At 40.3% G+C, this 21,766-nt stretch overlaps 1 protein-coding gene across 1 annotated transcript in view; it reads right to left on the bottom strand.

Annotated features, from left to right (window-relative positions):
* Positions 1 to 4,150: 4,150 nt before the first annotated feature.
* Positions 4,151 to 21,766, bottom strand: part of RFX4 (regulatory factor X4) — an 86,388-nt gene continuing 68,772 nt past the window's right edge. The window contains exons 16-18 of the mRNA XM_059847865.1: positions 16,138 to 16,300; positions 13,605 to 13,743; positions 4,151 to 4,920 (exon numbers count right to left, since the gene is read on the bottom strand). Coding sequence (XP_059703848.1) covers positions 4,648 to 4,920; positions 13,605 to 13,743; positions 16,138 to 16,300 — 575 coding nt within the window. The 3' untranslated portion in view covers positions 4,151 to 4,647. The remainder of the gene's footprint in view (positions 4,921 to 13,604; positions 13,744 to 16,137; positions 16,301 to 21,766) is intronic.

Genomic DNA, 21,766 nt, shown 5'->3' with positions numbered 1-21,766 from the left:
GCCGCCGGCAGCGGCCGCACCCCGCCCGCGCGCCGTAACCCGCGCCCCCTGACGCGCCCGACGCTCCCCGCGGAAGCCTCCCGGACTGGCAGGCAGCGTCCGCGCGCCATTGGCTGGAGGGGCCGGCGGCGCGCACTCCCGAGCCCTCCTATTGGCTGCCATCCCGTCTGCCGGCTATTGCGGAGAGAGGACTCTATCTCCCAGCATGCCCAACGGCGCTGCGGCCGGCGGGGTGTGCCGGGCTTGGTTGCCGCGGGGCACGATGGGTGCTGCAGTCCGTGCCCACAGCGCCGGGGACTCCCGCTGGGAAGAGCGGCAGTAGCGCGCTTTCGGGACGGTCGGCGGCACACGGCACTGCCCAGCGCTTCCCTCCTTCTTCCTTAGGCTTGGCGTATTGTGTGCTCTCTGCGACCTGCCCTGTGCACACCTCGTCAGTCACAAGGCGAAGGGCTGCCACAACCAGGGCTGGCCGCTTTTTCTTAAGCTTTTACGCGTAAGCTTTTGGGCTCCCATCGCGGGCGAAGTCTGCGAGTGTTCCCCTGAAGCGGGACTTCGCCACAGCGTCTGGCGGCAAAACCAGTCTCAAGTCTAACCCACCAGAGCAATGGTGGTACACAAAAATTTTGCGTTTCGTTCAGGAGGTGGCAGGAAGGGAAGGTGCATCGGCAGATCCAGGCAAAGGTGATCCGTGTCTCTATAAAGGTTTTGCAAGACCGGTGTGTTTAAACCACTCCGAGCGCATGCACAATATTTCCATACTGAAGGTGCCCTGTAATTGAAATTCACTGTCTAGATAGCAGAAAATGATATATTGAAGTTAACAAAACCCGCCCCCCAAAACATGTTCATACGGAGCTGTGACCGGTGTCTCTTCAAAATCTTTATTCCTTCAATTCAGGAATCTGTGAGAAAGAGAAACTTTTAATCTCACAAATGACTGGTTCCATAGCAGAGAACGCCAGGGAGGTTGCACCTGCAGATGAACAGGACCCAAAGGTGGTCAGAAGTGACAGTGCTTGTCTGGAGTGTTTAAGATGCAGACCCAAACGAGAACCTGAATTTCCTCCTTAGGGGTTTCTTGCCACAAGAACTGAGATATAAATCCAGAGCAGCACAGTCAGTGGACTGCAAGGAGTAACATAATCCAGTCATCCGGCGTGCAGCCATTTATTCTGAGTCGGATCCATCTGTAAACTAATGGAGCTTTGGAGAGAAACCCAATGAAAAGAGTCTTTTGCTTGTTAGATTTACAACTCTATAAAAAAGTATAAGCCTGCTTAGATTTACTTCACAGCACAGCAAAACACTCATTTTACTTGTACATAGCCTTTTTTTTTTTTTTTTTAAATTACAAAACCTGAAAAATAAAGATTAGGAAACTGTCACTGCCCTTTAAAGGCACATTGTTATTCATCATCAGCATGTTTTAGTTTCCACTTTATGTAGCATATGAAGGATTAGGATTTCAATAAAAGAGAAGGACAGAATAAATTGCATCCTCTACCAAAGAATTGCCAGACCTTTTCAGATGGATGCATAACATGAGTCCTTCCCATGTTAGTCAGCTTTATCTAAACCTTCCAAAGCAATGTCTGCCCCTGAATGTCATGGGTTTCAGGGTCAGTCACAACAGAATTGTGGGGCTGGGGAGGTCAGGGGCCATTTTTGTCAAAGGGTAGTGACCTTAGCAGCAAGAGGTAGCCTGACAAAAACAGAATCCATGCTACTGAATGGAGTTCTCACTGCTCTTCCCCCACTGAGTCTTTTTTCTACCTGGTAATGAAAAATCTTGAAGAATTGTAGTGGATTTTTTTAGGCATACATACATATATACATTTGCGTGTGTGTGTGTGTGTTTGTGTGTAGATCTTTTTAAAAATATTAAATGTGTTATTTCAGTTATGCTGTAATGTATTGTTTCTAGTCTACTGTATATATTATATATCTATGATTTATTATATGTTAAGCCTATGAAAAAGATCACATCTTTATAAAAATGTGTATTTGTTGTTAGGAAAAAGAGAATGTAAGCAAGAAATTAAACAAAAAAAAAGGGAAAAAGAAAAGAAAAAATAGAAAAAAGAAAGGAAAGATAGGAGAGAGAAGAAAATAGGAAAAAATAACAGAAGAGAAACTGCAATTGAGACTGAATATTTCAGAATGTGGTATAAAAGTTTCATCAGCAACATTTGCATAGTCACATATTTACTTCATATGCACATAAATGCATGGCTAGGCAAGAAAATTCAACTTTTAGTTTCCATGGTCAAGGGAAATAATTAAATAACAACCTGCAGACTCTGACTCAGGAGGCTTGGCAGTTTATACTGGGCTGATTTAAGACATTCTTGCCCCTTACCAGACATTCTACCTAGAGGTAATGGTGCTCTCCCAAGCTGCTGCACTCTGCAGCCTGGTGCACAGCCTGCGACAGGAAAGCTGCCGTGATTTGTGCTGCTCTGGTGGGGTTTGAGTTGCAGTGGCTCAGGATGAGTTCCGCTTTACTTTGCAGCTCTTCTCATGTAGGAGGTGGCCTCTGTTCCACCATTCAATACACTGCCCCCCATGAATGTCTGCTTTAAATTTCAAAGCCCTCATCAGGAAAAAGTTCAATGGTAGTTTGGAAGTGCGCACTCCTGAGGCATCAACATAAGTTTCTAAATTAATTTTTAAAAAAAGAAAAAAAAGAAAGACTGTGGAGGCTTTTTTGTAAAAGACTTTCCAAGCCCTGTTTGACTGATAATGTTCTTGGCTCTTTTTTATGAGCAGCTTTGTGGTGCTGCTGTTGGTCAGAATTTCCTCTCCCAAGATGCCCAGGACATTGCAGTTTTCCATTCAGAAACGTTTTATTATTTCTGGGTCTCACAGTGTGTCCAATATCCCTCCTCCTTCCTGAACAGTCTGCCTGAGCTCTTGAAATCAGGGTAACAGAGTTGTCCCCAAAGGTGTTGAAGGATATGGAATATTTGTATGCTAAAATAGTCTCATTTTGTCCTCTTTTTTCAGTCAATAGGGATTAGGCTTCTTTTGGTTTAAAAATTTACTATAAAAAAGAGCAGAAGTGCTTCAGGCTTCTCTTGAGTGGTGCTCACCACCATCCTGATCCTTCCAAAGATCCAGCCTTGAGTTACTGGTCAGTTCTACCCACAGATATCTCACCAAGGCATCTGGTCTTTGGAGGGACCTTGGCAGGTCATGATCACCAGTCCATCAGGCAAGTGGAGGTGCATCACCCATTTGCCAAGAATTGTACCTGTTGTCCAGTCCTTCCTTGGATAAAAGCATGATGATGTCTGACATTTTTTGAAGGTTTGCAGCTCGTAGAAATTTTTGTATTTAAGTAAATTTAACTGGCATCTATTTACTTTCAAGAACTTTATTTGGGTGTGAAAATCCCTCATATATTTTGCACAACTGTACAAATAACACTTATGTCCATTTTAAACATAAACATGGTTATTGTCACACTGGGTGCTATCAAAGATTTTATTTACAAAACAACTACTAAAATGCCTGTTGTCATATTTCCATTTATTTATTTCTTACCCATAGGGTAATAGGTCCACCATAATTGCTTGGTGCATTTTATAATACAGAAGAAAAAGCTATGTTAATAAAAACTAACAAAAACTCACAAATAGCTACAAATCTGAAGGAAAATGTCTAAGAAAAATTCTCCCCAAAATACAATACATTTTTCCACACATACACAGTACAGAATAACTTCAAAGGCACAGCTTTGAATTTTGCTTTTGTAGATGTATAGAGAATTATCACCACGTGAAGGAATTGAGAGAACAGTTTCATACCTGACAATAGATAATTAAGCAAATAATCATGTTTGCATTGTCATTTTCTTTATATAATTGCTTCATATCATCATATTTAACATACGTGGCTCTGAATCCAAAATCTTCCCAGTCCCCGAGTCCCTTCTTACCTTGTCATTACTGACCAGAGAAGTTAGATTTTTCCAGATTGTGCAAACTCAATACAAATACATACATAATAAGAACAACCGTCAACTTAAGGCAGTGTATAATTCAATGCTACATGTCTTCTCTTTTGTAAAGATCAAACTTACTAGATCAGTAGAAAGGTGCATCAATATACAAAGTTAGGTGTAAACTGAAACCTACTGCAACACATGTCCTTTTAAGGAACCAGACAGAGGAATTGATATGAGTAAGTGATGACTTGGCAGAATGGTTTTTAAGGAAAGCATTAAGAGTTTAAAAGAAAAACAGATGACGGCGTTTTGATGAGGGCAAATTTCCTGTCTTTAATTCAAATTATAAATAGGTCCTGTTTCAGTACTTTTTTTTTTTTGTAAGACTCATTGACATTTGTCAATAAGAGAGGGGGTAAAACTGGCTCACTCAAACTTAGAGCACACAGGGTTGTCCCAGAATTAAAAAAGGCACCGATTGGCCCAAAAAGTGGTCTAGAACAGCACAAAAGTATTTTTCGGCTACAGGAATGTTCTGTCATACTGGTCTGAAATCTGCCCATGTTAGGAACTACATTTATCTGCCCGGGATCTTTTTCATTTTCACCTCCCTTGAAGAACGTCCACCAAAAGTCCCACATGGCATGAAGCTTTTGTAACTCTTTTAAGTGTGTGGGCTCAGCTGATACCAGTTATCTTCATTTAGCCCAACCTGTAGTGGCTTCCCCATTGATGTATGCAAAGCCAGGAAAGTGTTGCATGTGCTCGTATTCAGAATTCCTGCGTGTTGTCAAGGGCGCATACATGTCACTGGAATTGCTGTATCTTGTGGAGTGCATGGAGGAGCTTGTGTAGCAGGAGTTGGCAGCTGGGACCTCTGGCCAGCGTGGAGTCACTGGCGTGGGATGCAGCCTGGGAGTACTACTCATCAAACACGGCTCCATTCTTGATGTTGGGCCATTGAAGGGGTACTAGAATTGGAAAAAAAAAAAAAAAAAAAAAAAAAAAAAAAAAAAAAAAAAAAAAAAAAAGAAATTGAAGAATCATCTGCCATATACTTCATTTTAAAATAAGGGCTGGTGGTGTCACGATTCTGTGTTTAGAAAAGCCAAAATCATATGAATTAGCAGCTATCCAACAGCAAGGTACCATACTGAAGGTGAAATATCAGATAACCATTGTCTGCTGTAAACTGAAGTTTTAGGGAAAGTCTTGCAAAACAGTCACTGATTTTAAATACTTAATTAATTTATCGAAGTGCTGAGTGTATCTGGGAGGAGAAAAATGGATTGAATTATTCTATCTTTTTTTCTCCCACTTTTACTCAAAAACTTGATATTTACTAAAAATCAGAAAATAAAATGTCCTAAGTCTTCCACACTCAAGTGAGTTTTGAGGGAGAGGAGCAAAAGAATCTTTATTTCTGGGAAGGTGACTTCCCTTTAAAGTGTTCACATGACATCCTGACAGTTTCTTCATGAAAACAGTGTGGTCTGGCCCCAGAACCAGCAGCTAATTGGAGAACTTATGGAAGGAGGCAGGCAGGAGGAGAATCCTTCTAGTCCCCAGCTGTTCACAGCGACACTTGGAAACTAGAAATCAAAGTTTGACAAATGGATTCCACTAAGGAAGGACAAGATAGGAAGGAAAACAGAACAGCTTTTGCCCACTATAGCTACAGAATGCCCAGCAATAGAAAGTAAATTGTGCTTATGAGGGCTTGCTTAGCATGTATTTATCTTATTGCCTGTCCCGCAGGAGCAGATCATTTGTGTGCTGTGCCTGAGGAACAGCTCTCCCTGTTTTGTCCCCCTGTTATCCACAGGCATCACAGAGATGGTAAGGATCCCTGTTACTCTTGGCCAGCCATATATCTTCAGAGCTTCTACATTTTACATCTTTATACCTTTTCTGGAAAAAAAGATCACATTTAACATTTCTATATCTTCGGTTGTTTGACACTGTGGTATTTGTTTAACTGGAAAGCGGTCACCAAAGCAGGACTATCACTTCTGATGCTTACAAATCTTACAAGCTGCATGCCAAAGCAGGGGCATCACTTCTCATGCTTACAAGCCTTGCAAGCTGCATGCCAAAGCTTTCTACAGCTGCAAAACCCCTTCCTCATATTTTGGAGGCTTATGGAGAGAACAGCTGGAGTAGATGTTCCTAGGAGGGGAGGTAGCAGAGATTCCCAAAGGTCTCATTACATTACCCACCGTGGATGGGCCCAGGGTTAATCAGTTGCCTAAGCAACTGTTACGTAAGCCCAAGGCAATTGCAGCAGTGTCTCCATGAGGAGTTTGTGCTGTCTCCCTTCAGACCACAGCCAGGAAGGCAGGCCAGCCTTGACAAACATATTTGAACAGTTCATAAGCCTCAGGCAGCTCAGAGCCACACCCTGGCCTCTCCTAACTAGAGAGGAGAAAAAGACTTTTTGACCAACATACTGTAGTTAGCAATTTAGCATATCCCTGCATGTCCTGGGGACACAGTAGGCAGATGAGAGGGAAGACATCAAAGGTGTTAACTAGCCTGTACTTCTTCCCATCACCACACAGGCTGGATCTACCTGTGCTGTCACAGCTGCTGAAACGGGGTGTTAAACTGCAGCACCACCCTGGAACACTGACATTTCAACACTGTTCTGCTAATCCAGCTGCCAGAATAAGCTGTCCTGGCAACACTGACAATAAGTCTCTACAACACCATTTAAATTTCCATCTTCACCCCGGAGAAAGTTTTTTCAGTCGGAAAGTTCAGCAGAGCTTACATACTGAGTGGAAAACGCCTTATATTCCTTTGAAGGAGAACCAAGTCTTCAGACTTGTTGGCTTTCCAAAAGCTTTCATTGAAGATGAGAATTTCCAATGACCAACAACAATGAAACTCAAGCTTTGAAGCAATATGTGGCCCAAGGTAAAATCTTTCTTCCTTGTCTTCAGCAGTGTTTTACTTGATACCAGTTATGGTGGTCTTTGCCTTTATTACCCATTGATCCATACATGAAATCACTGTAGATTCTTGTACTAAAAAGTGTACTTACAACAGGGTTACCCTAGACTTCTGCCATAATACACCAGTGATTCTCTCTTGTCTTCTTCACAGTGAGATAATTGAGCTATTCTGTTGTTAACCATAACAGAAGCCTTTGCCATCCTGACTCAGTGCAATTTTCCTTTGAGGTTTTGAAACAAAGGTTGTGACTTCTAACAGGGGAATTATGTGCTTTCATATTCCTTACAAACGCCAAAAGAAAACTGTCTTCAGCCAGGATAATTTGCTATTTGAAAATGTGTAGACTGCAAAAACGTTCACCTACCATCAAGAAGAAGAAAATGAACTCTGGGAATATTGCGGTGGGTCCCCTTGTTGTACACAGCAATATGTGGGGAAACCACATGATGTCTTTTTGGTCGTTTGGAACCACAAAACTTGTGCCAGTGAACGAATGAAATCTTTGCTCCCAGAATTAACTTCAGGATGCACCAAAAAAGAAAGATCTTCTTCCTCCAATGTGCAGCCCAGAGGCCATGCTTAGGCTTACTGAGAAGGCAGGGGAATGGCTCTGCATGAGGGGACAGGATACAGTGTGCTGCTTTTCCTTTTCATCGAGTGCACCCGATGCAGCTGTGTTTATGAATGTGCCATGAATGTAAAAAGAATAATTGCTTGAAAATAACATGGACTCTAAATACCCAGCATTTTACAATAAATTCTGTTATGACTGAATGCAAGATGGAAAGTTTTGTAATAGTAGGTCAGCTAATCGCAAATGACTCAGTGGCTTCTTTTTCCCTACAGTGAAGAGACTATTGAAAGACAATATTTTTAAAGTACTTGTTGGCCCCTGCCTGACTATTAACTCACCCAATGAAGCATCTATTCAGCCTTGTTGGAATGTCCAAAGCAGAGCCATCTGGGCGGATGCCTGCCCATGCTGCCTGTATCACCTTTCACACTCTACATCCGGTTTAATGAAGAGTGCTTAAGCTGAACTCAAAACACTGGGGCCTAGTAATCTTTGCCAGATATAAAAGTGACATTTGTTGGAGGACTCTTGACAGGAAATTACCATTTTCTGGGTTGACTCACACTTGTTACTACTGCTGCCATTAGACCTAGACAAGAAGCCCTTTAAGCCTGTGACACTTTGAGCAGATTATTGTTAAGGCCTTGCCCACAAAAGTAAAATTAATTCAATTTATTTTAGTATTATTTTAGAAAATACAACATTAAATATGTCTTCCCATGAAGTGAAGGCCGAGGTTCTACAGTGAAAGGATGGAGAGTAATTGCTTTATTCTTATTTTCAACTCACCAACCAATTATAAATGGAAGTGAAAAGCTTCATGTACAAACAGCAAAATATTTTCCTTATGAATGTGGCTCTAACTTTACATTGTATTAGCTCCCACTTTGCTGGATGCTGTAAATTAATGTTGCTTGTTAGCCAGTACTTTAGGACTTGCAAGTAACACATACCAGAAACTACTGAATTGTGGAGAGCTGGCTATAAATTAACTTCATAAAAATATGCTTAAATCTTATAAAATGACATAATTGAAACTACTGATTAAAGGCATCTTTATCACCCTAAATTTACCCTTTTTTTTCACAAATTGAACCTTATTGAATCTGTTAATTAAGCCGAGTGAAACTTTGAAGTCCATCTAAGGGATTTTGGTACTTTTAGGAGTGGCATTTGGAGCCTTAGGAAAATGCTATTTGTAATTATCTCAAAAGAAGACATCTGTTTCCTGTTGCATTCAATACATAATTACTTCAATTACATGCTAACAGTCTCAAGGCCCTTATGAAGCCATACAGTTGGGGAACAATGACTCTTGCTGCATGGGTGGTATTTGGGCAGTAATTCTGTCTTTCTGTCATTACCAGCTGTTTGATGACAGAGTGATCATTGGGGAGGGTGCTATTCTTACTGCGCTGCTATAGTAATGAGTTTATAATGTGTATATGCTGGAAGATTAAGAACTTTTCCCCTTTTTTTTTTTTTTTTCCAAAGTAGATGAGCCAGAACAACATGAATGGACACTGAAGCATGGGCTTTGTCTGAGAGAGGATTTCTTTGGCTCCCCCATTGTCACAAAAAAGTTACTACTGTTTTCCAGTACTGCTTCTAGAAAATCCTGCTGCAGAGGTATATGAAGACATGATTTAGTGGAATTGTGGCATGCAGTATTTTATAGAAAAACTGAGTAGTGCTGCATGCTGCACCCTGGGAAGTTATATGAGACCACTGCACTCCCCAGAGCAGTTCAGGAGAGTAAGAGTAATGACACTGCTTAAAGTTCCTTTAACTATGGCCCAAACACTGTGCTCTGGGCCTCTGACAGGTGCAGACCTGATCTACTGCTGAACTGCTGAACAGCAGACTGTACTGCTGCAGCATTTTCCAGAGCAATTTGTTCTGCCCATGCCATGGAAGTAAACGATGATCTTCATAAATGCAGCTTAAAGGCAGCAAAAATAAACAAACAAACAATAAATAAATAAATAGATTCATTCTTGTCTTTAAGATAGAAGCAGCATGGTACAAAAGAAGGAATGTTGCTATGCTGCTTCAACGGCTCTCTGTCACCTGAGATCAACTGTTTGGAGATGGTTGTTCCATTTTGGAAGTGGTAAAGGAGAAAAGGTAAAATGAGGCTGTGTTTAGTGTGGCATCAAGGAGGGATTCTCAGATCTAGGTGGCTAATGTGGCAGCTTCTTGGCTGAGTCCCTCCTACCTACTCTGAGAGTCAGGTTTGCACAGAAAGGCTGGAGGGGAGCTCCAGCTCCGTCAGGTTCCCTGCTCAGCACAACTGAGAGAACAGGTCAGCCACAGACTGACACCTGCCCTGTAGTCCTTGGATAACTCCTGTGCACAGAGCAGCTGTCACAACAGAAACTACTAATGATAACTCTAAATTCTGCAAGAGATGACAGGGAGGAGGTGAGGAAGGAATGATGCAGATCTATGTCTTGAATGGTCAGAGTAGATAAACAGGGAATGAATATTCACTATTCCTCATCACCCAAAAAACCCCAGGGCACCCAATGCAATAACAAGAGAATGAGTGTTTCACACAATGCCTGACAAAGTCCATATGTACCAAAAAGCTCAAAGACAGGATGATGGAGAGTGGTTTGCTACGAAAACATCATTCCAACTGCTGCTTCCTACTGAGGATATCCTTAGGTTAGCTCTTGCCAAAGGCATCATAGCTATGCTGGTGAAAGGACTACTTTCTATTTACCCTACTTCTAAGACTTTTCCTCCACACACCTGTTTCTGTTGTTGCTAGAGATAAGACCTGGATAACTGAACGTACAGTATGATTCACTACAGCTACACATTAAGATACTTACAGTTAAAGATGTACATCTTTATATGTTACCAGATATGTTAAGATGTATACTGCTGCAGATTATTCTAATTGTTAGTAGGTTTATTCTTCCTACTAAGAGTGTTAGCATTGAAATTTACAAAGAAAGGTTACTGCAGCATGAATTAGTTTGTATCTAAGTAAAAGGTAGAACTATGTGAATTGAAATACTTTGGATAGCCTGAAAGACGATTTAGACCTGTCCAGCCAGGGTGAATGTTGCAGATAAAAGCTGTGCTCAGAAGTCAGTCAAGCCTACACCGTGACTTTGTGAAGGTGTTGTAACTCTCTAAACTCAACATAGGTTGATGAGACCTCTCAAAGGCTTTAGACAAGAGTTGCTGTGTATCTTCAACCCTGGCACCTGGTACCTAAACCACAGAAGCAGAAGAAATAAAGAACTGATGAAATAAAGTCTCTGCATAGATGTGTTTATGTGCACACACACACAAACACACACACACACACACACACACTAAATAATCCCCTTCTATATGATGGTGGAGTAGCATCAGAATATTGTATGCAATCCTGCACTAGGGCTTAGAGAATTAGGTAGTAACAGGTCAATCTGTAGATCATTTTTCATTTGTCTGCCAGGCTCCTGGCCAGTAAGTCAAGAAATGAGCAATCAGGCCTGGAATGACAAGTAAAGAACTGTTCTGAGAATTACTCACAGATGGTGAGGGAAGAAGAAAAAACTGGGATTAAGACCAAGGTTTGAACAGACTGTTCCTGTCATCAAAAAGAGTCTTAGACATCAGTGAAAATTAGTCAGTTGATACTGCCAGAACCCCACTTGCACTTTTTGAGATCTGTAAAGTAATAGTTAATAATAAATATTAAAGTAGTAAATAGTAAAATATCTACATCTTTGTGACTTCTTCCCCAGCACAGCCTCACTCTAAAGATTCCAATGACAAAATCAAAGTTCTCAAAGTAGCTGATAAAACCTGGAGTGTGTTACTCTCTTCCATAGAAAGAGGTTGGATATGATGTTCTTCAAGACCAAAATAGCAGCTTAAACCCCACCACAACTACATGCCACCTGCTTTGGATCCTTGTCTGGGACAAGGGCTCTCCCTGAATCCATGTTTGTAGAGAATTTACCACACACACACAGATCTTTTTTTTTTTTCCCCATAGGAGTTAATCCCTAGACACTGTCCTGAAGAGCATGGCTGATTGGTTGCTAAAGTTGAGCCAGAGTTCTATATCTGGCCAGAATGTAGATTATAACAAAGAGCTCTTTTGAAAGTTATGGTCAAAGCTTCCTCTTCCCAGCTGATTATACTCCCACAGCTCTGCACATTGCAGCCCCTTTGGTTTCAAGTATAGTGGCAGCTGCTGATGTATTCATTGTAAATTTGACTTCCTGTATTTTTATTTTGCAACATCACAAGTCCTACTGCAACTCCTTTCAACATGTTCCCCTCACAAAGACCACTAGAAAAAGAGCAGTTCCCTAACATCTTATTAGAGACATCTTGTGAACTTTTTTTTGTTAAAAGTAGTTACTACAGGACTTATTATCAGAGCAGGCATTTTACAGATGCTAACTTAGCTTTAGAAACACTGTCAGCAAATTTTAATCAAATGTAAAGTACTTTGAAATAATTTTTCAAAAATAAGGTTCCAGATTGTAACTCCTCTCAATACAGAACAAGCACATTGATATGGTTTTTTTGGCTGTGTCCTGCTGTGTAATTCCATCTCAATTTATTAGCAGAATGAGAAAGAACATACCACATAGAAATTGAAATAATTTTCCTTTAAAGTGTGATCATTAAAGCATAGCTGTTCTTCATATGTGTTCAGGACAGTTCAAAGACTAGGAAGAGAAGAAAAAATGATCTGACATCTGCACTTGTAGAGACAGCCGACTATGTTATGAAAGATATTTGCCTGAGTTCAATGTTTGCTACTGCTTGCATACTACATGTTAACCAGGATATGAGTAAACTAAAAATGTGTTGATCTTGATTTGCTTTACTTGTTTCTTGAGATAACAGGGTAAGACCTATATTGACAAATAGAGGAAAACAAACCTGTCCCAGGACACTGCACTTCAATGTTCATTCACTTTCCTGCTGAAGATAGAGCAGCTGCAAAAACCCTCAGACAAAGCCAGACACCTCATGTAGTCTGACAGACCAGGTGCTACACAAATGGGTGAGAAGTTGTAGCATGTCCTTTCCATAAGCCATTGTTGAGCCGCTCCAAATGAGCATCTTGGGTTTGTACAGGTCTCAAAAAGCTTTAAGGAGATCAATACCATGTTTCTTATATCAAAGCTAGGGAAAATGAAGCATAAAAAAGAGAAATAACTCCTCTAAGGTCATGTGGCAGATTGATTCCGAAGACCAGAATAAGATGCAGCTTTTGTGTGCTCAGTTTCAAAGCGCTACCAAATTCATTTGCATCAGGTATGAAACTGTTGCAGTCCCGTGATGACAGTTAAACATGGCAGTTTCTCATACACTTTTAAAAATTTTGGGTAGAGGGTAAGTGGTGCTATGTGAGTGGAAGTGGAATACCCCAATGCCATCACCTTCTGCCTGTGTCTGCCCTTTGCCAATCTTCCAGCAGAGAGCAGCTGCCTTCACTGAGGAAGCACCAACTGCATGAGGTAGTAAAGCCCTCCAACAGTGGCACTACTTTGGAACTCTTGCCAGATCTGATCTTCACACCTCATCTGTGCTAGCTCCTACTGGCTCAGCTTTGGGAGGTGGAAGAGTTTTTGGTATAATTTCTAAGCATTTTAGTAGGAGACCATAGGATATAGATTAAACAACCTCTGCGGTGGTGTCCTGAAGTTATTCAAACTATATGCAGAACTCACTGTTTTGGCAAATCCCTAAAAATGGGCAGCCTCAAAAGCAGAAACCCCACAAGAATTCACTATGGCCTCTGCATCTTCAGCAAAATGAAAACACTTTTGTATCTTCTTAGGGATTTCTTCCTGCTCCCGACTCCTAAGAATCATACAAATAGTTATATTTGTTTTTGCTTTAGCTACTCCTTAAAACAGAAACAGATCCAGACTACTGGATTTTAGAGTTAATACTTTATACTGACAATCTAAAGCTACTTCTGATCTCCACTGAAATTAAAAGATACCTAGGTAATATTAGAAAATCAAAAAAAGAGGAGCCATCGACAACTAGACAGCTTATTGATTCAGGCAGCTAATATGTTGATAAATTTAAAAACTGAATTATTTTAAATGTTATAACAACTATCATCAAGTAATAAATGGAGATTACCTGTGAAGAGCTTCTGTGATAAGCTGAGTAGTGAAGTGGTCCAGAAATAGCTGTATCATGTGGTAAGGATGGATACTGACTCTGCATTGGATGAGGATGCTGGTTGCTATAGCTACCATAGTTGTAACTTCCTGTGTATCTAAAATACATCAAAAACCACTTTTAGTATGCACAATAATTTATTCCCACTAATCATTCCACAACTTTCATGAAACATACCTTTTTATTTTTTTCAATAGGAGGATGATATTTAAAATCTTTTTTGAAATTATATTTTCCAGCTCAGATGGGAAGCAGATGCCACTAGTGAAAGTGTGTGTCCAGCACAACATCAACTAGAGAGACTCAGCATGTTTCTGCAGCTAATTTTAAACTGCAGACTCAGCTCTGCACTTTCTGAGGAGAAAGTGTCTTTCCCTTTTATCGTTATCTAATGCCATGTTCCCAGTAAATTGCTATCCAGGCTGAGGAAGTATGGTAAGCCCTGACTTGAAGAACTACAATGAGTTCAGCCACCTCCTTGTATTTTAGTCAGATGTTCCTTTTTGGGAGGGAGAGAAGTGTATTAGTTTGGATCTGAAGCCTACAATCTTCAGCTTTAGCACAGCCAACTCAATAAGGGAGTGGGATGTGAGGTTGGAGAACCTGTCTACTTTCTTTGTTGAATCCCAGACTCCTGCCTAGAGACATCCAGAGGCAAAGGAGGGAGCAGTTTCCTTAGCTAATAAGTCAGTGTTAGCCACTGTTGTTTGAACCATTCACTAGCAGAAGATGCATGAACACTTTCTGCAATCTCTCCAGTTTTGTGAACATGTGAACATCTAATCTTTGTTGTCTTTCAGAAAAGCTGATTCACCTAGATTAAAATGTTTCCTCAAATCACCATAATCCAACACCAGAGGCAAGAGATACCTGCAGAAGCAACAAATTCTCACATATATACACAGATACATATGACATAGACACTGCCTTACTGTGGTCTGTTCTAAGTCTTGAATACTCGTAGCTCTCGAATCTCTGTGCTGCTCTATTTCTGCCTCCACCTAACAGTCATATTTGTGGATAAGAAAGATATTCCCTTTCTCCTTATCCAGGTTTTCCCTTAAGAGCTTAGTAGTGACACTCAAACAGATATCTAAACCTAATCACATCCAAGATGGAATAAGAAGTAAGGTTCAAATTAATCTACTGACACCCTTCCAAACAGTTTAGAGTCTTTCACACTGGGAAAACACTTCTGCAAAGTTAATGAGTTTGCAACAAGACTGAGGAACACAGTAAAACCATTTGAACCTCTTGCATCATAGCACCACCTGGGCATTTGCTGATCTTGCTATATTGTCTATTCCCTCTCCATCAATCAGTTTATGACTTGTGTTTTAGTTATGGATATCTGTGAGTTATGCACTGAATCAAATGAGGATGGCACAGAAGAAATGCTGCTAGATGAAAACAGCACTGAGAGCTTTAGCAACTGTCTGAAGTTTTTCCAGAAGAAATAATGTTACATAAATTTATACCTGTAATTGTTTTAATGGAGAGCCTTGAGCAAATTTTGGTGATGGAGAATATTAGAATATTATAGTGATAATGTGTCTGTATGATCAAACTGTGGACATTTTTTCATCTGCAGGTTAACAGTAGTCATTGAATCACAACAGTAGTCATTGAATCACTGAGGTTAGAAGGGACCTTTGAAGTCTGTCTAGTCTAAGCTCCCTGCTCAAAGCAGGGTCCATGAGAGTAGTCTGCCCAGAATCATGTCCAGCTGGAGTCTGTACATCAGCAAGGATGGAAACTCCATAGCTTTTCTGGGCAGCCTGCCCCAGTGTTTGATCACACTTACATTAAAACAACTTTTTTGTTTTATGTTTTAACAGAATTTCTCGTACTTCTATTTGTGCTTGTCCTGTCATTAAATACTGCTGAAAGGCACCTGTCTCTCTCTCCTTTACATCCCCCCAGCAGGTATTTATACACACTGATAAGACCCTCCCTAAGCCCTCTCTGCCTGATGCTAAATAACCTCAGCTCTCTCAGTCTCTCTTTGTATGACAGATGGTCCAGTCCCACCATCATCACTGAAGTGGCCCTTTTCTGGACTTAGTCCAGTATGCCTGCATCTGTCTGATACTGGGGAGCACAGAACTGGATCCAGATGTGGTCTCAGCAGTGCTGAGCAAAAGAGAAGAATCACCTCTCCTGACACATGGTAGAGTGGGGCTGTTCTCTAGGCACATCTAGTTTTTTCAAACATGGCACAGGAAAACAGGAATCAGAGTAGAAATCTACCTAAGCCTTCTCTTTTAGAAAATATCCTCCAAGCCTACTGCAGTTTTGAATAGAATTAAATGAGATTATAAAACTAAGACATAATATAATTATAGAATAGCAACAACAGCCAAAGAATTATGATACCAGCTACATCAAGAAACAGCTTTCACTGTACTTAAAAAAACCCACTTAAGCAGAATTTCATCCAAATCCCACCAAAAACACATCAGAAAACCAGAGGCACTGGGAAGTGCCTTACCCATGTTCTTCTCTGTGGGGATAAACAGGTATCCGGTGGGTGACGGATGATGAAGGTACGTGTGGGCTCCTCATGCAGGGCAGCTGTTGGGAATTCTCAGCAGGTGACCCAGCAGCTGTTGTCACAGTGTAGGTGAGTGACCATGTGTAGGATTGCATAGCCCCTGCAGACAGAGAGGAGCCAGAGGAACACAGTAAACATGGGCTGTCATCCACAGAGGTGCCATGCCTTGAGACGGTTATAGGAAAACAACCAAACAGGCAATGACCATGGAAAGTGCATTGACCGAAGTGAATAGACCAGTCGTATCTGAGGCATAAATATCAACACATATACATCATTTGGAGCATGCAAGGATCCAGAAGAATGAAATGCATCTGGAATGGCTCACACTGTGGACTTCCAGTGTGGTGTTGAAATAATTTTGCAGAAAAAAACCAAAACCCCGGAATAGGACTTAGAAATGGAAGAACACCAATGCTAAGATTTCTCAGGCACGATGTACCAAACCCTGGGGTCTCTCTCATATGGAGAGGGCTACTGGCCTGCTCAGCTCTGAGGCCTGGACTGAGGCAGGAAGTACAATCAGAACAATGAAGGGTTAGAAAAAAATTAGTGTTATGCAAATAAATATCTTGAATCCTTTTGCAGTTTGTACCTGTTTCACCCAACAAGGTACCAGCCCTTGTAGTGGCAACACTACAAAGATCCCAGATTAGGACAAGTAGACAGACTTGGATAGAAACAGCTAGAAATAGCCTAGTCATTTCCTTCCTGCAAATAATGTTTCTTTCTTTTATTGCCAGCAGAGGCTGGACTTAATTTGTTTTTGTCATGTAGAGCGTTTGTGGGAAGAGCAAAGCAAAGAAGTGGGTTTTCTTTTCTGCTTAGAAGGTGCTGAGTTTTTTAATCATCCTGATCCTTTCCAGGCAGGAACTCCAGTTTCATGAGCCAGCTGCTGAGAAACCTTTGTCCTTTGCACACACCCCTTTCACTCAGGAGGCTGACAGATCCATTGTTCCAGTATAACATAGCTCTTGCTGGAGGTCATGACCATACTGGCTGAGATTACCCTGCAAATGAGGACCAGAACACTGAATTTAACCCAATAAGAACACTAGTTTGGGGGTCCCTAGGCATTCTTGACTCTTTTTCTTCAGCTAAAAGGAATTGCAGGAGGTGACTCAGTTTTTTTCAGTATGGATTCTAGGACTTCCTGCAGCATGAAAGGGCTTAATTCAGAGGGAGAAGTGATTGTACTCCCAGGTCTGTGTCTACTCCATGGCTTTAGGAAATGAAAAGCCTATTTCAAATTTGCATAATTTTCTTCAGGTGTGTGTGATTTTATTTGACAAAATCAGGCAATTTTTTTTTGTGGGAAATGCTTAATTCTGCGACTGAGTGAAGGCATTCTGAGCTTTGCAAGGTAAGTCCAACTTGAAATACTTTTGCAGGATGTGATTTGGTGCTCTTACAATACAAAACCTTGGATGTGTTATGGCCAAGAGTATTTGTGATAAGTCTGTTGTCACATGCCTGCATTTTCTGCCACTGACTCTTGAATTTTCTGTCTTCATCTCCTCCCAGTGCAGAGGACCACTGAGATCCCCAAGACCCGAAGAAGAAGAAAAGCTAGCTCCTGTTGCCATGGACAAATAAACATTCATGGCTCCTTTAGTTGGGAAAATATTTAAGGAAGCCTGCCTTTACTAAAAAATACAGTTTAGGTGCAAGGGACCAGATGTACTTATGCAGTTACCAAAGAGCTTCATTTGAAAACAAAAGAGTTTTGAAAATATCAACAACTTGTCTACAGAATATCTTAATGAAGCATTTCAATTTCAAAAGGTCAACATATTTTCCCAGTTTTATCTTTCAAAACAGGCCTAAATGCAAAAGGCAAAAACAAAGAGAAAGGAAAGGACAACAAAGAGGGTAAAAAACCCCAAATGTTTATTTTTAGGTAACATTATTGTTTGGGGGTTTTTATCCTACTTTTTCACTTCACTATAAAACAAAAGTTTTACTTTCACCTGATTTTATTTTTTTCCAACAAAAAAAACTGGCCAATGATCCAAAAATCTCATGACCTTCCTACTTCTAATAGGAAGCAGTAATAACAGAACCAAAAGACCCTTTGTATTTTATCAAATATAGTGATTTTACTGGTCTCAGACATTGTGACAATCTCCTTTTCTTTTTTTTGAAAAATAGTGGGGATCTTATCATAGTCTAATGAAAATGAGTGAGTCCAGGACAGCAAGTTGTTTCATGTGTGACCTGTCGGAAGTCAAATTCCTTGGATGAGAGATGCCACTCCTGGTATTCAAATCTAACTGTCAGCCACCTCAGTTCAACTTTAAAATAAATGGTTGGAGAGTAACAAGATTTGTGCTTGTCCAGATGTCACAGAAACAAATGTAGAAAGTAGGTCTTGCACTGGGAGAGCTGTGAATATCTTTGTTTAATTCTCCTAACCAAAAATTGTTTGAGCTACTACAGGATAGTACCTCACACAGCTGCTTGAGGGAATACTCCCTTTCTTTTGCAGGTTATGGATTAGAAACAAAAGTATCTTGGGTTTTACTCTGGATTTACAGAATGACAGAAAGCAGTGCAAATATTTTTCTCAGAATGTTTTGGTGAACCTACAGTTGCCTCACCTCTCTTTGCCTTTGTGGAAGGGATGCTATTATTTTCAGGCACCTTACTATGAATACAGTCAGGAAGGAAGGAAGATTTGCAGACTGTGTGTAAGTACATATGAGGTCAACCAGGATACTGCCAATGTTGCGATGGGTGGAAAAGGAGGAATGAGTTAAGTGTGAAAGGTTTCCATAGTTAGCTTTCTAATATCTGCCCAGGTCTCGGTCCTTTATGACCAATCCTCAGCTGGTTGCAGAATTGAACTCCAAGAAATGAAGTCTCTTTTAGATATGACTGAACCCAACTGAACTGCTTTTTTGAAATAAGCAGAAACAATAGCGATTGAGCAACGATTTGCTCTGCTTTGTGTTCTGAACATGCAGGGTTTGATTAAAATAGGAAAACTCATTTATTATCACTCTTTTTTATTTTCTCTTAAAAAAAAAAAGTTATTTTGAGGATACTAACCAACAGGCCATCTGATCTGTAGGGGAGCCAAATATAAATGGAACTGCTATTAGTCCTACAGCAGCCCTGTTGTCATTGATGCCATCACGTACACCAGTGCAGAGAAAACCCAGAAGATGCTTCACAATGCTGCATTTTATATCTGCTTTAGGCTGGAGCAAACGACCACCAAGACACAGTGAGACACTCCCAGCACTGTGCATTATGCCTGACAGTCAGCAGTACTGCCAACTTCAAGCAGTTAGAAATCCAGAGTCAGAACCCCATTCTGTTCCCACACAACAAACAGATCACATCACCTATAAAGCTTTAAAAAAACACAAGCCCTTCCATTTGAAGGGAAGAATTGCCTTTTGAAATTGAAACCTTAGAGTTTTGCTCTCTGCAGCTATGAGAATTGAATTCTAATTGTTGAGCAAGAGCTGATGTTTTTAAATACTCAAATGAGTCCAGGAGCTGAAGCTTTAGGAAAAGAACCAAAAATTTGTTCTACTCATACACACAAATATGAGAGGGGCTAGATCTGTGCCAGTATTCCCAGAATTTTAATAAGCCCAGACTTGGAAGATCAGTGACTTTTAATGACCATTGCTGACCTGATGACTTATTTCATGCATAGATTTCTTAAAACTGAACAACAAACTTCATAGTTTACTAAGATATGAGGAACTAACAATTTAGAGTTCATTTTGGGTTGTCTAAAAACAATTGCATTGGCAAATGAGTAATCAGAGCTTTAAGAGAGAACAGCATAGTCAGCCATATAGCTATCACTTTTACTACAATATTGTTGCGGTTTCAACAATCATTAATCTGGCCTTTGTAGTTTAGAAAGGATGAAGGCTAATTAGCCTTTTAACTGTCTAGTAACCTAACAAAAAGTTTTAAATAAGATGTTACTGGTGCCATGAAGGATGCCACAGAGTGATACATAGGATTTACCTTTCTTTTGCTCAGTATCATGTCATTGCAACAGTTTAATTTGCTGGTTTTGTACTGACCACTGACTGAAGGCAAAAAGGTTAAAACACAAGTTTAATAGTTAACTTTTATTGCTAATGTCACAAGCAAGAAAGATTTAATGATGCCCTAAAGAGGGGAACTGAGAGCTAGTGGTGACCAATGGAACTCGTTCTCAAGATCTGCAAAGCATTTGTAGAATTTTACATTTACCTCATAAAAGACACATAAGAAAATAAATAGTGTGGTATTTCCAGAACAGACATTCCTGTCCCAAAATATTCTACATAATGCCACAGATCTGTATGTAAAGTAGTTTGAGTGTATGTAATACATCTCAGCACTCCTATTTTAAAGTGTAGCAATCTCCTTTAGTTGAGACACAGTTGTTATTTTGTGTTGCTTTATGTGAATAAACACTGCATTCCACAGTTTACAAACTAAAAAGCAAACAAAAACAAGTCCATCTATACGATGAACATGGGAAATAGAGGTATTACTTATTAAGAAAAAACAAATAGCCACATATTCATCTTTAATGTTAACCAGAGCATTACTTGCATTGACAATTTTGGCTTGTGCAAGTAAAAAATGATTTTCACTCTCTCAAAAGTGAGACTGCACCAGACCATAGGAGTAAAATGCAATTCAACCAAATGAAAGCCTTTAAAACAACCTAAAAATGAAAAGCAGAGAAAAAAAGAATGAAAATGATCAGAAACAGCTTTCTTGCCTAAAAAGTTCTAGTATGGGAACAACTGTGGTCTTTCAATACCTGAAGGGAAAGATGGAAAGGGACTTCTTACCAGGCCCTGTAGTGACAGAACAAGGGCAAATGGCTTTTGGTTAACTGTTATATGACAGTCACATGGAGTTACGGTATCTGCAGCCCAAACACAAGTCCCTCAGACCTCCATCCAGTCAGTGGCCCTGGAGAACACACACCCTTCTTTCCGGTCCTTTCTTCCTGCATACAGCCCTGCATCATACTAAGTTCTGGTTCTGGCATCACAGCTATCCCACAATGCCTACAGGTCAAGTACCACACAACATGAATGTTTCAGCAAGAGTCAACCTCATCACCTCCACTGTCACCTGGACTGAAGCCGTGTGGTCACCTACCCTGTCTATGAATCATCTGTCTCTTGTCTATTTATCCTGAGGGATAAATACTTCCTGTTTCCCTCCTAACTATTGTATTGCCTCCAACAGTGGAAAATCTTAAGTTGTGAAGCAGGGACAAATATTTTAAAATCTCGTTCCAGCACAAAATGCATTGTGCTTCCCTGTGGCGCCTTTGAAAACATGAAAAACATTTTTTCAGAAAGATTTATTAGTTCTTTAGCAACTGCCAAATTCTCTAATGTGGTAAATCATCACTTTATGACATTCTTTCAAGAAGATTTTGTAACTTTTCTAGTACATCACAAAAGTGATAGTTTCCACATTCTGATTATACATCCTATTCAATGACGAGCAGCAAAGCTGGAATTTCACTGCCTGAAATGCCTTCTGAAAGTCACTCACATTTTTGGCTTTTTTCCATTAATTAAGA

This window comes from Haemorhous mexicanus, chromosome 5 (genome assembly GCF_027477595.1).
Source record: "Haemorhous mexicanus isolate bHaeMex1 chromosome 5, bHaeMex1.pri, whole genome shotgun sequence".
Lineage (NCBI taxonomy): Eukaryota > Metazoa > Chordata > Aves > Passeriformes > Fringillidae > Haemorhous > Haemorhous mexicanus.
This window is presented reverse-complemented; position numbering and strand designations above follow the sequence as displayed.